Source organism: Chelonoidis abingdonii, chromosome 1, assembly GCF_003597395.2.
Source record: "Chelonoidis abingdonii isolate Lonesome George chromosome 1, CheloAbing_2.0, whole genome shotgun sequence".
Classification (NCBI taxonomy): domain Eukaryota; kingdom Metazoa; phylum Chordata; order Testudines; family Testudinidae; genus Chelonoidis; species Chelonoidis abingdonii.
This window is the reverse complement of record NC_133769.1, coordinates 164,083,788-164,094,278: the sequence shown is the minus strand read 5'-3', so window position 1 is coordinate 164,094,278 and position 10,491 is coordinate 164,083,788. Positions and strand designations below refer to the sequence as shown.

The following is a 10,491-nucleotide window of genomic DNA, read 5'->3' as shown; positions in this document are numbered from 1 at the left end:
TATTTGGGTTTGTGCTGCATGCTAACCCGCAAACCGCAGCCCCTCCTTTTAAACTGCAAACTCATTTTAAATGGCCAACCCAATGGCTGCTTGGTATGGGAAATGAGGGTGCTGCTGTTTGAAACCATTCCCACATGTTATGAAAGTTGAAGAAGCCAAAAGACTGTGGCTTACCATGGCTGCCTGCAAGCCAAATTCTGTTGCCTGGCACTGCGTGAGTGATCTCTCACACCACATCAGCAGGCCCTCAATATAAGAGGCAAAATGCTACCTTGTAACGAAAGCATGTGCTGTGTAATGTGAACAGAAAGGTTTAAAGAGAAAGAGTGATCCTATTGTCCTCTAAAATGTGTCTTTTTCACCACCAATCTCCCTTTTCCCCCAGCAGCTGCAAATGTTTCTCCTTCGCAGAGGCTAGTGAAGATTAGAAGGCAAAAAAACGCTCTCGGGATGAGATGGTCTCAGAGTTACTGCTGTCCTCCCACACTGACAGAGCACACCAGAATGCGTGGAGGCAGATGATGTCAGAGTGCAGGAAAGCACAACAGGAACGCAAGGAGAGCTGGCGGGCTGAAGAGGATAGGTGGCGTCAGCTTGCTGACAGAAGGCAAGAGTCGATGCTCCGACTGCTGGAGTATCAAACTGATATGCTCCAGCGTATGGCTGAGCTGCAGGAAAGGCAGCAGGAGCACAGACCGCCGCTACAGCCCCTGTGTAACCAACCACCCTCCTCCCCAAGTTCCATAACTTCCTCACCCAGATGCCAAAGAATGCATTGGGGGGGGGTCCTCCAGCCACTCCACCCCAGAGGACTGCCAAAGCAACAGAAGGCTGGTCTTCAACAAAGCTTTTAAGTTTAAAATTTAAAGTGCGATGTGGCCTTGTTCTTCTCTTCTCCCCCACCCCACCCTGCGCTTCCCTCTGCCCCCACCACTCCCAGGCTACCTTGGCAGTTATCCCCCTATTTGTGTAATGAATTATTAAAGAATGCATGAATGTGAAGCAACAATGACTTTATTGCCTCTGCAAGCAGTGATCAAAGGGGGGAGGGGAGGGGAGGGTGTTCATCACGGACAAACAAACAACAGTCACACCATAGCCTGGCCAGTCATGAAACTGGTTTTCAAAGCTCCTCTGATGCACAGCGTGTCCTGCTGTGCTCTTCTAACTGCCCTGGTGTCTGGCTGCGTGTAATCAGCGGCCAGGCAATTTGCCTCAACCTCCCACCCCTACTCTCACAGATATTGTGGAGCACACAGCAAGCAATAATAACAAGGGGAATATTGGTTTGGCTGAGGTCTATCCGAGTCAGTAAACTTCACCAGCATGTTTTTAAACATCCAAATGCACTTACTACCACTATTCTGCATTTGCTCAGCCTATAGTTGAACAGCTCCTGACTACTGTCCAGGCTGCCTGTGTATGGCTGGGTCCCCAAGGATAACTATAGGCATTTCAACATCCCCAACGGTTATTTTCTGGCCTGGGAAGAAAGTCTCTTCCTGCAGCTTTTGAAACAGACCAGAGTTCCTGAAGACACGAGCGTCATGTACCTTCCCCAACCCTCCCACGTTGATGTTGATGAAACATCCCTCGTGATCCACCAGCGCTTGCAGCACCATTGAAAAGTACCCCTTTCAGTTTATGTACTCGCTAGCTTGGTGCTCCGGTGCCAAGATAGGGATATGGGTTCCATCTATTGCCTCACCACAGTTAGGGAATCCCATTGCAGCAAAGCCATCCACTATAACCTGGACATTTCCCAGAGTCACTACACTTGATATCAGCTGATCTTTTATTGCGTGGCCTACTTGGATCACAGCAGCCCCCACAGTAGATTTGCCCACTCCAAATTGATGCCCGATTGACCGGTAGCTGTCTGGCGTTGCAACCTTCCACAGGGCTATCGCCACTCACTTCTCAACTGTGAGGGCTGCTCTCATCTTGGTATTCTGGGGCTTCAGGGCAGGGGAAAGCAAGTCACAAAGTTCCATGAAAGTGCCCTTACGCATGCGAAAGTTTCGCAGCCACTGAGAATCGTCCCAGACCTGCAACACTATGCAGTCCCACCAGTCTGTGCTTGTTTCCCGAGCCCAGAATTGGCGTTACACGGCATAACCCTGCCTCATTAACACCATGATGTGCACATTGCAGGGGCCCATACTTTGTAAGAAGTCTATGTCCATGTCTATGTCCTCATCAGTCTTGTCAGCACGCTGCCATCGCCTCCTCGCCTGGTTTTGTTTTGGCAGGTTCTGGTTCTGCATATACTCCAGGATACTCTGCGTGCTGTTTACAGTGCTCATAATTGCCGTGGTGATCTCAGCAGGCTCTATGAACCCAGTGCTATGGCATCTGGGCTGAAAAAAAGTGTGAAACGATGGTCTGCTCTGACGGAGGGAGGGGCGACTGATGACATGGCTTACAAGGAATTACAATCCAGAAGGGGAGTGGCTTTGCATCAAAGAGAAACACAAACAACTGTCACACACAGAATGGCCCCCTCAAGGATCGAACTCAAAACCCTGGGTTTAGCAGGCCGTTGATTTCACGGAGGGCAGGAAGAAGCAAATGAATACGAAACAAATCGAGTCATTTCTTGTTTTGATCCACTCCATCTATCTTTTACATCTTTAGGGTGGCAGCAGATGGCGCAGTTTGACTGCTAGCCATTGTCATCTCTTGGGTGCTCGGCAGAAGGAGTCTGCCCAGGCGCCCGTGACTGACCTCACCAAGGTCGGTTAAAAGAGCACCCAGGAATAGGACAACGATAGCTACCAACTGTAACGCACTGTCTGCTGCCAAAAGGCAATGAGCTGCTGCTGTGTACCAATGCAATCCCACGTCTGCCAGCACTCAGGAGACTTATGGTGACAGTGAGCTGAGCTGGCTCCATGCTTGCCGCGCTATGGCATCTGCACAGGTAACCCAGGAAACAAGGTGCGAAACGATTGTCTGCCATTGCTTTCGTGGAGGGATGGAGAGAGAGGGACCTGATGACATTTACCCAGAACCACCCACGGCACTGTTTTTGCCCCATCAGGCATTGGGATCTGAACACAGAATCCCAATGGGCAGAGGAGACTGTGGGAACTGTGGTATAGCTACTCACAGCTACCCACAGCGCAACACTCCGGAAGTCGACACTAGCCTCGGTACTGTGGATAAAGTCCGCCGACTTAATGCACTTAAAGCATTTTTTGTGGGGACACACATAATCGACTGTATAAAAACAATTTCTGAAAAACCAACTTCTATAAATTCGACCTAATTTTGTAGTGTAGACATACCCTAACCAAAAAAATTATACTGGTATAAAAGTTGTATGTGGGCTAGGCCTAAGTGACTTGCCCAAGGTCACAGAGTTGATTCATAAAATCAGGAACATAACAGAGCTTCACGTATTTTGCAAATGCAAAACAACACGAATACCGAAAAACAATGTATAAAATGAAATAAAGTGCCACTCACTCAACTCTGGCCCAGCCGTCCCTCCGTCATGATGACAGAAAGGTAATTGGGTCAAGCCTGAACTGTGCTGTGACCCCATGTGCCAGGTCACAACACCTGCAGCAGGAAGCCCAGCCAGGTCCTGCAGCAAAGCAGCTGCCACTATGGGGTGAGTGCAGTGGGGGGGGAGGGGGTTCACTCTGCAAACTTCCTCCCCAAGCCTTCCACTTGCCTCAGTGGGAAGATTCCCTCTCTCTGAGCCTTCTCCCCCAGACCAGGGCAGGACCCGACCTTCCTCCCACCCCCAGTGTGGATAAAACAAACATAACACAAAATTTCTGAAAAATAAAATAAAAAAGGAATGTCATAGGGCTCTGAATATAACCCAAGAGTCCTGAAACACAATCTCTCTCTTTCACACCCTCCCTTCCACTACTCCAGTTCCAACCACTAGGCAACATGCCCAGAGACCTTATTTTGGAAGGCTGTTACTGTAGTCATCTCAGTGGCAATATTTTTTAGGGGGTGAGGGAATGGTAAATGTTCAACTTTTCAATCTTATCAGTGCCTTTTTAGTGTTATTTTGATTAAAATATAAGTTTTAAAATCCTGCTTACAGCTCTTTAAAAACAACACACAAAAACAGAGCTAGTAGAGGGCTAACTGGTGTTAAGAACAGTATCCTTTCTAGATTACTGAGTGTTTTTCTTAACGATACTGGGCTAAACTCTGATCTCAGTGATACTGGGATTCACATTCACATTCAGAGAGTAACTTCACTGAAGTCAATCCAGGTATGTGCCAACATAACTAAGAGTAGAATTTGGTCCTTATGGTTTTTCCAGGTGTGTTCCCCAAAGCAAACATCTCCTGTCACGCTGCCTCAGCTGGAATGAGCTTATGAGTCTGATCCTCAGATAGAGTAAATTAGCATAGCTCCAATTTTCACTGTAAGTCTTCTTGCCCCCACCACCACCCAGCCTTGGAGTTTTTCTTTCAAATGTTTCAGTATCTCCTTTACTGCAGGAAAAGCAGTGGACAATGGATAACAACAATAAAAAGAGAGATGCCTGTAATTGCTACTACAAACTGATGTATAAAACACATCACTTGGTAAAGAGTTGCTGCTGGATCACAAGGCCTGTGCTTTGTCCCTGAAAGACACAGTCAATGACTTTTCCAAGGTTCATTCCCTGTAAGCCCAGCACATACTAAGGTTGAAATTCTGTCCCAAGCTACACTCATTCAGCTCCACTGAAATAACATTAGTGCACATCACTGAGGTTACACAGCTGTAACGAAGCTGAACTGTGCTCCAGAATTGGAGTGGGGAGCAGTTTACATCTATGGGAAGGTGTGATCTGGAGGATGTAACAAAAAACAGGAAAGATCATAGGTTCAACAACAGGGTGATGGACTGCTTTTTCTTGCTTCCAGTGATCAAACCAGCCAAATCTCCTTGCCCAAGATGCAAACCAGCAGATATACCCCCCCATCATCCCACCTCATCAGCTGCAAAAACTCTCTCTGATCCCTCCCGAGAAAGACAATTAGTTTGAAAAACTCACTTGCATAAACAGTTTTGCGGATAGCAAATACCAAAGGAACTTCAGACACCACATCACCTTACCTTTCTTTGCGGCTACCCAACTTGCGGGCTGTGTATTGATCCCCATAGTCTACTAGGGAAAGGTGACGTGAAAAGACAGTAACTTTGTTGCCTATAAACAAATCTTCTAGGTGTAGGTCATCATATTTTGTGCGTTTCAGAAAGGTGCGATGGTTCTTCACATCATACTGCAGAGAGAAGGAAGATCACCAAGAAGCTAAAGAGGGTGATTAAATGATGAGCAAATTCTAAATAAATTCTATTCTATTTTAGAACAGCCTCAAAAGTATTATGGGATCCAGTGAGGTTGATAGATTCACTGAATTTCTAACCCTTTGAGTTTGCATGTACAATAGAGAAGGTCATGAGATGAAACCAACTATTATAAATTTGTTCCATTTTAACTATCAGCCGCTGACACTGGGAGCCCCTCAATACCAGTTGGCAGAGGGCACAACATACTATAACTCACATCACGCCTGACATGCTCATTGCCCCCAAAATACTGGTGTCAAAGTGTCATGTAAGGTACCATGTACAAGCCAGTAACACTCTGGTCCCAAAAATCATTCTGTGGTGTATACAAAGAGTTATAAATGTGTCCTGGAAATATGTTCTTAAAATATGTTTGGGAGGCAGCATATAAATCCACCCTGTCCTAGACAAAGGAATGTGTATTTACTTGTCTGATCAGCTTGATAACAGGCAGAGGCCATTCCATGTACATTTACATATAAGGTAAACAAAGACATCAAGCTAACAAGTAGGGGACCAGACCACTTAATCACAACAAGGGACGTAATCTGAACCCCAGGAAGCATTCCTGGCTCTTGAAACAGAGTCAAGGAACTTGGGGGAACATAAAGACAAGCAAAAAGCTATTTTGGTTATCCATCATTGAGGGGATTTAGGGTTCAGTGCCTTCAGAGCCTATGAAAGCTGGATCCTCTTGGCCTGGAAGACAAGAGTACCTGGAAACTGACTATGGGTGAGAAACCTGCTTACACAAAGATGAATTTAGTTTTAGTCACTATAAAGCATGTTTTGTTTTACTTATAATCATGCTTTTTTTTAATGCTTTCTTATGATCACTTAAATTTCTGTTCTTTCTTAATAAATGTATTCTTGTTTTATTACAAAAATTATGTGAATGCTATGCAAGAGTCTTCAGCTAAACTGACAGACTGGTGAGCGTTCTGTCTCGTTGGAGGTAGTGAACTTAACTTCTGTGAGTATCCAGTGAGAGGGACTGGCCCCTGCAGAGAGATGTTTCTGAGGACCTCAGAAACTGGGATTCACTGACTGTTACCTGCAAAGCAAGGTTTGGAGTGGCAGAGTCCTGAAAAGTTTGCTGGCAAGGCAGATGAGCTGGTATGTCAGGGAGCTGACCACATAGCTTAGCAGCAGCAAAGGTCTCACTTGCTGAGGCTGAGAGGGGTAGCACAGTAGCTCACAGTTCTAGGTACCCCAAGCAAGACATCACTCAGCACAAGAGAAAGATGTCTTAGAATTTGCCAATTTTTAACTTGCTTATGTTATTCTGAGTTGCAGTAAGTGGCTCTGCTACCCTCTGTGTATCTCTTGTCCAGTCTGAATTATACGGAGTCTCACTGACAGTTGGCCCAGGAGAACTATACTCTGCCACAGTTCTATAACCCAAACCACAACTGCTCATGTCACCTGCTGTAACAGGTATCTTCAGGGCATCATCTCAGTGGTATTACACTATCAGTCTGTACAGTACAAGACTCAAAGTGGGGGCGCAGAGGAGTGGATTAAGGACCTTAGAACAGGGTTTGAAACATTCTGACTCCCTAAAAGCACAGTTGAAAAAGCCTAGTAATGTCAACTCAGCACTTCATCTTTCTGAGGAAAATGCACTAAGTTCCATGGAGTTAACTGGGTGAACTGTCAAAGCAGCAGAGGACATCTTAAAAGCAACAGTTTCCTTTCAGCTGCGTGTGGATATTAACAATCCCAAGGCACTTCTGTAACAGTAGGAGTCTGGCCTGCTGTTCTCAGCCAAAACTTCCCCTTCCCACCCTTATATATCATGTGCCACCCTCTACAACAAAGCTATATGAGCCATCAGATTTTGTGAAAATACAAAAAACTTTTGCCCATTTTTAGAACCAAAGTGAATCTTTTTGATATTCTGAAGTGTTTGGATACATTTTCCTCCCGTTTCCAGATTCCGACTGGACTCAACAGAAGTCTCACAGGACAGCCTGCTCTTGTGACATTCACAGCCCAATTCTGCATATTGAAAAGGTCAGAATAGTTCTGATAAGCACCCATTTTGGCAAAGATTGGGTGGGCTATCTCATTCTGAACTTTTTGAGGTTCCTCATCATTATTCAGAATGAAACCCTCCTTTGTCCTTTGCATTAGCTCACTCCTATATTCTAACAGTTGATGAGATGGTAAAATAAAATAGTTCCTTGAATTCTGCTGTATATTATTGCCTGACTTGTTCAAGACTTGTATTTTCAGATGTAACTAAATCAATAATCTTCAAAACCCTGACACTTGCATATTTCCTAGCTCAGTTCAACCCTAGCAGAGAAAAAAAAAAAAAGATGTGTTCTGGGTTTTTTGCACTCATTACCAAGTAGTAGAAGTGACATGGATGAAAAAAGCCTGAAGACGATATTTCCTCATCCACCTGTTAGGGGGTTATTTTTTGGCATGAATGCCTGGATATATTTATAAACCCTATTTAAAACATAATGATGAGCCACAAAGTGGGTAAACAATAGATCAACGTTATTTAGATTTGGTAAATACAGCTTGCAGTTTTATTTCTCCCCGTCTCTCACACTTTGCCTGAAGAAGCAAGTTTAGCGAAAATGAAATAATGTCTGCTAGCAATCTATGTTTTCTTGTGAGTTTTTAAAAAAAATATAAGCCTTCTCTTATTAAGACAATCATCTACATAACTCCTATTCCAAGCAATACATTGTTAAGGATTAACCTGTAAGGTTTCAAATGATGTCAAATTCTGAGAACCAAGCATGAATATTTGCCAACAGAGCAAATTGGATCCCTGGTGTCCTCTTCTGTTGTGGGCTACTGGGACAAAAAACAAAAAAGCCTGCCAAACTCTTCCACAGCCAATAGAGGCCACTTCTTCTGCTATGTAGCTAGAATCTGCCTCTCCAATATTTTCACTGCTTCCTCTACCAGTTTCCCCTTTTTCCCCAGGAACAGCCAAGAAGCATAGCAAAGTAAGGAAAAGGAGGGAAGGAAAGCTGAGAACTAGAAGGCCTCATTTACACACAATAAACCCTCAGCAGCTTCAGCCCCATACATGGCATAGGAGTGGTTAAGGAGAGGCATTAGTGGTGGGGGGATCCTTACAAGGAGGGATGAAGAGATCAAATAATTCGTCACCTCCAAAATGAAATTTGCCTACCAGTTGCCAGCTATCCTCTCTCCAGATATGCCCAAGGGAATAACAAGCAACCATCCATTTCCTCAGAAAGACAACATAGGTAGAGATGAGACAAAGCCCACTGACAGAAGAGGTGATTCAGTGGGAATTGGTTACCGGACATAGTAGGGACTTATATAAATTCAGAAGAGCATCCAAATTTTAAGACACTTGTAAAGGAGTCCCCTGAGGTTTCTCTCTCCAATGGTGAGAGAACCTGTCCACACCCAGTTACTTGCACTGTGTGGCTCCAGCACAGATCCTAGTTCCTTGCTGCTTACAAGGGGTCTCTATCCCTTGTAGCCTTCTTAAGTCTCTCCATGGCAGCTTGCGGCACTCCCTGTAGAGTTGGGGTGAAGAGCTCCTGGATGAAAGTTCCCCCTGTGGCTCCAGGAGTCAGGCCAGCTGTCTACTGCTTGGCAAACAAGCTCCTTCCCCTCACCTGACTGCAGTTTCCTCTCTTTCACAGGCCTCCTGCCTATTATACATAATTGACAAAGCCAGAGGGGTAGGAAAGCCCTGCCCCTAGGATCTATCTGGCACCTTCCTCATGAGTGAGAGGTCTATACCCCGCAACACAAAACCTGTCCAAATTGATCCCAAAATCTGAACAGCAGAGTGTGACGCACGGCCATAAAGGGTTAAACATCCTGCAAAACAAAATGACTCAAATTCAACCCTTAAAGATGTGGGGGAGATAATGTTTGTGGTTTTGTGTATTTACATATATATGGGTAGTGGTTAACAATGTAATCAACAGTCCCTGTCTATGCTGTATTCTGATAATTCAGAGATGAAAAGAACATCGTAGTATTTAAATGAATTGTAAATATGGGATATCATTGTATTAATCTCTCTTTGAAATGTATAGCAAATTATCTGTAAATGGTGGAAAAACAGGCAGTTGCCTTATGTTAATTCGTATAGCTAAGTACTGGTGATGGACCTGCTTCAAAGTCGCCCTAATTACCTATTGTTCCCCAAGGGACTCCGACTTGTCAAAGGTGGCTTGAAATTGTCTAAAAGATCCCTGGGTCCTGAACCTGTTTATCTCAGATTTGCTTAAGTTTCACCAGGGGTAGTTTGAGTTGCAAGACGAGATCCCAGTTAAGCTGGTACACCCTGGATATAATATTGGACATTGGACTAGAACCTATGGACTAAATTCTTTGCAACTACAAAGCTCAGCATGTCTGCTATGAATCTGAGCCTCAAGAACTGAACTCTATATCACTGTGTATAGTGATCTTTTAATCATACTCTCTCCCTTTTCTTTTTAAATAAATTTTAGTTTAGTTAATAAGAATTGGCTGTAGCGTGTATCTGGACAAGATCTGGAATATTCACTAACCTGGGAGGTAATGTGTCAGATCCTTTGGGATTGGTACAACCTTTTTTTTATATAATGAAATAAGATTTTCAGAAATCTTCATCATATTTGACTTGAGTACCTGGATGGAGGCCTGAGGCTAGGTTACCTTAAGGGAATTGTGTTGTTGGTTTCTGGGCAACCGGTAAGGTAATAAAGAAGCTGTTTTGTGCTGGCTTGGTAAACCCAGGGCCTTGGCTACACTTGGAGGTGTGCAGCGCTGGGAGTTACAGCTGTCTTTGTACAGCTGTGTAGGGACAGCATTGCAGTGTGGCCACACTGACAGCTGTCAGCGCTGCAGTGTGGCCACATTTGCAGCATTTGCAGCGCTGTTGGGAGTGGTGAATTGTGGGCAGCTATCCCACAGAGCACTTCGTCCCATTTTGGCGCCATGGGTTGTGGGAAGGGACGGAAGGGTGCGGGTCATTCCGCTTCCTGTCCCAACGCCCCGTGGTGCATTGCTTCACATCTGAGCACTCACAGTTTTTCCATCCACATTTGGTGCCATTGTGAGTCTCTGTGCAGCGCGATTTCTTTGGGAAATGGAGCCCAAGCTGCTGAGGATTTTGCTGATGAGTGTCGCCAGCACATCAAGTTTGGCAGTTGAGCTATTCCTTCAGCTCCAAAGTG

The 10,491-nt window shown here is 44.9% G+C and overlaps 1 protein-coding gene across 2 annotated transcripts in view; it reads right to left on the bottom strand.

Moving 5' to 3' along the window:
- Window positions 1–10,491, bottom strand: part of NME7 (NME/NM23 family member 7) — a 170,894-nt gene that overhangs the window by 119,314 nt on the left and 41,089 nt on the right. For both annotated transcript variants that reach the window (XM_075072346.1, XM_032790961.2), the window contains one exon: window positions 5,081–5,247. In XM_075072346.1, the coding sequence (XP_074928447.1) occupies window positions 5,081–5,247 (167 nt within the window). The remainder of the gene's footprint in view (window positions 1–5,080; window positions 5,248–10,491) is intronic.